Here is a 6,085-nt window from a genome sequence, read left to right as displayed (position 1 = left end):
TGTGAAATTTCCTTTCCTCTAACCTTAGGGGGTGACCACGTGTCCTGTGTATAGTTCTTGGGTTAAAAAGTTCCCATGAAAGTTCTCTGTATTGACCCTTAATCTATTTGTACATAGTAATCATATCTCCTCTTAGACGCCTCTTTTCTAAAGTAAACCTGCCTAAACTGGCTAACCTTTGCTCATAACTTAATGACTCCATTCCCTTTATCAATTTTGTCGCTCTTCTCTGAACCCTTTCTTGTTCCAAATTATCTTTTTTATAGAGTGGTGCCCAGAACTGTACTGCATATTCAAGATGAGGTCTTACCAACGATTTATACAGTGGCAAAATGACACTGTATCTATACCCTTGTATCTATGCCCCTTTTTATGCATGCCATTACTTTATTTACCCTTGCAGCTGATGCTTGACATTGAGCACTATTGCTAAGTCTACTGTCTACAAGCACTTCCAAATCCTTTTCCATTATAGATTCTCCTAAATTAATTCCATTTAATGTATAGATTGTGTTCTTGTTTTTAATCCCTAAATGCATAACCTTACATTTATCTATGTTAAACCTAACATCTAAATTCCCACTAACTTCCTCGTAGAAACTAATTAGATTAGTTTGACATGACTTATCCCTCACAAATCCATGTTGATTCTCACTAATAATCTTATTGCGCAGTAAATTTCCCCGCTATTGATGTCAGGCTTACAGGTCTATAATTCCCTTGTTGTGATCTCGTCCCCTTTTTAACTAACGGCACCACATCTGCTATTTGCCAATCCCTTGGTATTGAGCCTGAAGAGATTGAATCTCTGAAAATAAAGAATAGCAGTCTAGCTATTTCTGAGTTTAGCTCCATAAGGACCCTTGGGTGTATGCCATCTGGAACTGGAGCTTTATTTATCTTAATTTTCTTCAGTCACCTTTGGACTTCTTCCTCTGACAACCAGGTATTAATTAATGGTATGGTTTCATTTCCATGTTTATGTATTATTCCTACCATTTGTTCCTCTCTATAAATACTGAAGAAAAGAAAGTGTTTAATACCTCTGCTTTTTCCTTAGTATCATTTATCAATTCACCCATCTCACTTCTTAGGGGTCCTATATTATATTTTTTAATCCTTTTGCCATTTATATACTTTTTCGGGTTTGTCTTACTTTCTTTTGCATCTTTGTTTTTCATTTTCTAATTTAGCCAATCTAATTTCCCTTTCCCATGTTTTATTACTCCTCTGACCCTTCAGACTTAAACAATTTAAATGCACGCTTCTTCCTTTGCATTTCTTCCCTTACCTTTTTATTTAGCCACGTTGGTTTAGACTTAATTCTTTTACATTTGTTTCCCATAGGAATGAACTTATACGTGTATGTTTCCAACAACATTTTATAGACAGCCCACTTTTCTTCTGTTTTTTTTTTTTTTAAAAAAAAAACTTTTTCCCAGTCTATGCACTTTATAGACTCCTTTAGCATATTAAAATTTGCCTTTCTAAAGTTTAAAGTCCTAGTTGACTTGCTTCTGGAAACTAATTTCAAATGAGACCATATTATGATCACTGGTTCCCAAGTGTTCCCCTACTTGAATATTTGATATTACGTCTACATTATTTGTTATTGCTAGGTCCAGTATAGTCCGGTTCCTAGTTGGTTCTTCTACTACTTGGAACACGTAATGGTCTTTTAGCGTGCTCAGAAACCTATTTCCCCTAGCTGTACCGCAGGTCTCAGTACTCCAATCAATGTACGGATAATTAAAATCCCCCATAATTAAAATTTGACCTAGTTGTGTAGCCTTTTCAATTTGCTGTAGAAGTTGGGCTTCCTCAATCATACTAATATCTGGCGGTTTATAGCATATCCCTATCAGCATCTTCTCTGAACTTTTTCCTCTGCTGGATATTTTTCACCCACAATGCCTCTATATTATCACCAATATTCTCGTAAATAACTTCCTGAATACTTGGTTTTAACTCTATCTTAATATAAATACATACTCATCCTCCCCTTTTATTTACCCTATCCCTCCTGAAGAGAGAATAGCCTTTTAATTTTTATCTAGGGCAAGAAAAAGCTAATTTGCTAATTGAATTTCCACATTTAGCTGTATGTAATATAGTTGAAAAATTACTTCTCAATACTTTATGGACTATGTTATAGAAACTTGTTCTTGTTTTATCTGCTTGTTTTCTAAAACAAAGTGTCTACCGCTTTATATGACAACATAAAGCACCAACATTTATTAAAATAAATCTAAAAGTACATCTATCTGATGAAATGATAATATCCTATTGTCTTTTTGTTCTTTTTATTGTTTTCTCCAACAGTGATGAAAATTGTGAGAGACGTCTGCTCACTGTACCAGTGGATCTGCTTAATTAAATGGAGTATTCAGGGAGTACATTGTCTCTGAAGAAGTCTTTTATGATATGTATCGCCCAGTTGTGCCTTGCAACTATTTTGTTTACACTCTATAACAATGTTGGTCGCTCAGCAATTACTGATGCAATTGAATATGTGAACACTAAACAGGAACCAGCTGAAGATACTCAAATCATCCTAGTTTGGACTTGGCCATTTGGTTATAAATTTCCCCTTAATAAATGTCCATCATTCCTTAATATTAGTGGATGCTTTTATACAGACAATAAAACATTATATTCTTCTGCTGATGCAATTGTTATCCATCATAGAGACGTATGCCACTCTAAAAATCAACTACCACAGACGCCAAGGCCACCAAATCAGTATTGGGTATGGTTCAACAGGGAGTCCCCAGCTCACAGCCCAAACTTACACTTTATGGACAACCTCATCAATCTGACCATGTCTTACAGGGCTGACTCTGATATTTTCTCACCTTATGGCTGGTTGGAGCAGAATAAGGAGGAGCAGAACTTCACTATCCCTCCAAAAACTAAATTGGTGGCCTGGGCAGTCAGTAACTGGAATCCACAGTCTAAGAGGGTGCGCTTTTATGAGCAGTTTAAGAAATTTTTATCTATTGACATATATGGAAGGCAGCATAAAACTCTACCCAGAAACGAACATCAACAAACATTATCCACGTACAAATTTTATTTGGCCTTTGAAAACTCAGTTCATGAAGATTACATTACAGAGAAACTCTGGAAGAATGCACTCATATCTGGCACTGTACCAGTTATTATGGGTCCCTCTCGTGAAAACTATGAGCGTTTTATTCCTAAAGACTCTTTTATACATGTGGATGACTTCTCCACAGCCCAGGAACTGGCTACATATATTTTAAAATTGGACAGTGATGACAACGCGTACCGGCAATACTTCAACTGGAGATCCAGACTTCATCCTTCTGCAGAAACTTTTCAGACTTCTTACTGTAGAGTATGTAAAGCACTGAAAGATGCTCCCAAACATAAGACTATTGCAAGACTTGGAGACTGGTACAAATAAGTTTAAGCCTTGTGGTCTGATTACATTTATACTACACCAGGGGGACCACATGCAGAGGGAAATCCTTTGATAGAGAAAACTAGATCTGGGCTGGTAACTGCATAGAGGATTAGGGTGCACACTAATCAGTGTGCTCAATAATCCCAGAGACTAGCAGTCATGCTACCCCAGTGATCCCACTATAATGGACCCTGATCCTCTATAACAAATAGAACACAAATATAATACATTTATAAACACATAAACACACACGCAAATAAAGTTTATTAGAATAAAGCACTCCCCAAACACTTGTTTTAAATTTTATTAAAGTAGATCCATGTATCGTGCCGTGTTTTGTGTAGTAGAGCAGGGCAGACCTACACTTGAATTCAACAGTTCACGTATCTTGATATGCCTTGGTGAATTCAGGCGTGCGCAAAATCTCAATACGTGTGTTTTCAACCAAACGCAGGTTGCGCTCAGTGGATCTGATTCATTGAAGAAAGTAAAGCAAACAAATATGAGTAACTTTGCACCGTGGCAAAACCATGTTGCATTGGAGGGGGAGGTAAACTTAAAATGTGATGGCAGATTTATAGTTGGGGTAAGGCATGTTCTAGATCAACTTTAAATTTCATTGTAGAAATAAGGCTATTAAAAATTTGTCTGCTACATGAAAAAAACAGCCAGTGATTATATTATGTGCAAAATAATAAACTAATTTGTACCCCTTGTACTGTAACATGGTTTTGTCCAGGAGAAAATGTACACATTTTACGCCTTACTTTCCTTAATGAATCAGGCCCAGTATGTGTGCCTTTATGAATCAGGCTCAATATGTGAAAAATAAACAACTAAGGCAAAAGTTCTCCAACAACACCCACAACACTCAATTAGAACAAATAACACAAAATATGAGAAGAATAACCATGTCAATGTCTTTAATAAAATAAACATAAAAGAAAGAAAATCAAAATTCAATTTTTTTCCCAAAGTCTCCTTCTTATAAAAGATTGCTGTTGAATTTCCCAAATTTGTTATTATAATTCCCTGTCTAGTGATGCCTTTATTGATTGCAAATATATCACAAAAAATATAAAAAACAAAAATGAATAAAAGTGTATAAACTGAATGTCAGCTTACTTTGCAAAATCCAGCTTGTGATTTGCGTGAAAAAGTGTTTACACCACTGTAAATAAAAACTTATAACATATATACACTATTGAAGAGTCTACTTTTATACTTCATATGCAGTAGTCCTAACTAAATATATGATACTTTATTTCACTGTCACACTGTGTGTGCACATAAAATCAACTGGAACACAGCTGCATAATTAACACCAAAAAAAGCTAAATGAATTACCCAAATGATCTACCTGATTAAATATGTAAAACGGGCGCACGGAAAAAAAGCGAGAGAGCTGCCGCGCATGCCCCCGCGCATGCAACTAAGGGTTATTATCTATTTCCTGATTGGACTTATTGTCTGCACTATGTTTTGTTTTGTTGTTTTCTTTTTCATATGGACCTACGGAAAAGCCTGAAGTTTTGGAGAACTTTTTAGAAGATTCATCTCTTATTTCTTTGTTCTATTTGTTGTCCAGGATATTGTGCTTATATATTTATATTTTTATTGTTATTTTACTTATTTTTTATCTTTTATTTTTATTTTTATTTTTTATTTTGTGCTATAGTTATTAGTGGTTTCTTATATTGGCGCTTGTCAGCAGATTTGGTGTTTGTTTGAATTTGTCTATAGGTTTGTGGTGTGACCTATTTATTTGCTACAAGCTGCCTTTCAGTTTGAATATTTAGTGCGCCATTTGGACTGAGTATTTTTGTGTTTGCTGTCAAAGAAGCGTCCACGGCGGTGCTGTATTGACTGCGCCGCGGCTGCTGTATAGTACAGTGCCGCTATATAGGGCACTTTTTTAGCATGCGCCACTGTAAAGGTATTGCTACTAAGTTTTTTTTTTAGAGGTGCACAGCAACAATCTCTCCATAAATATAGATCGCGCTCACTGGATACCGATATCTCCTTGATGCCGGCATTCAAACTTTTCAAACTATATGTAAGCTGTACAAGTTATAAACATATACATACTAATCATCAAAAGATAATATCCAACTTACTAGAAAGCAATAATCAGAAAGCCACATACAAATATTTTATAATCCTCAGTCTGAATTTATAAAGACTGGTTATTTTGCCCTTAACTCAAATCAGGTGAATAAGTGTCACAGAAATATCGTGCGTCAAAAACAAACATTCACGATGAAAACATTTTTTTGTTATCAGATAGAAATAGTAAGAATAACATTTTTTTTTGGTTACACAAACCTTGGATGCTAATGTTTCTCATGATAACACTAACAATCTAATCAGATGTCGAACAAATATAGTGTAATCTCAAAATAGACAAAGGTACATACCCCCTTCATACATCAATCAAATGTAACAATAACCAGGTAATTTCATTGTGCAAAAAAAGCAGTTCCTTGTTAAGGCCATAAACCTTGCCCATAAAAGTGCCAACACCTGTCTCTAAGGACCATATAAATGAAGTGAGTACATCAAACTAGTTTTAAATAAGGATATATCAATAAAGCCAATATTTAAACATAAAGAGAAGTGGCCTCACATAAACATGTATGTATGCACTCTTGTACT

The 6,085-nt window shown here is 35.2% G+C and overlaps 1 protein-coding gene across 1 annotated transcript; it reads left to right on the top strand.

Annotated features, from left to right (window-relative positions):
* Positions 1–2,377: 2,377 nt before the first annotated feature.
* On the top strand, positions 2,378–3,430 carry LOC142103404 (4-galactosyl-N-acetylglucosaminide 3-alpha-L-fucosyltransferase FUT6-like). The gene has a single exon (XM_075187467.1). It carries the CDS (start codon positions 2,378–2,380, stop codon positions 3,428–3,430), a length of 1,053 nt encoding a protein of 350 aa, XP_075043568.1.
* The last annotated feature ends 2,655 nt before the right edge of the window (positions 3,431–6,085 follow it).

This window comes from Mixophyes fleayi, chromosome 10, assembly GCF_038048845.1.
Source record: "Mixophyes fleayi isolate aMixFle1 chromosome 10, aMixFle1.hap1, whole genome shotgun sequence".
NCBI lineage: Eukaryota > Metazoa > Chordata > Amphibia > Anura > Limnodynastidae > Mixophyes > Mixophyes fleayi.
Note: the sequence above shows the minus strand (reverse complement) of the source record. Positions and strands in the feature narration are given on the sequence as shown.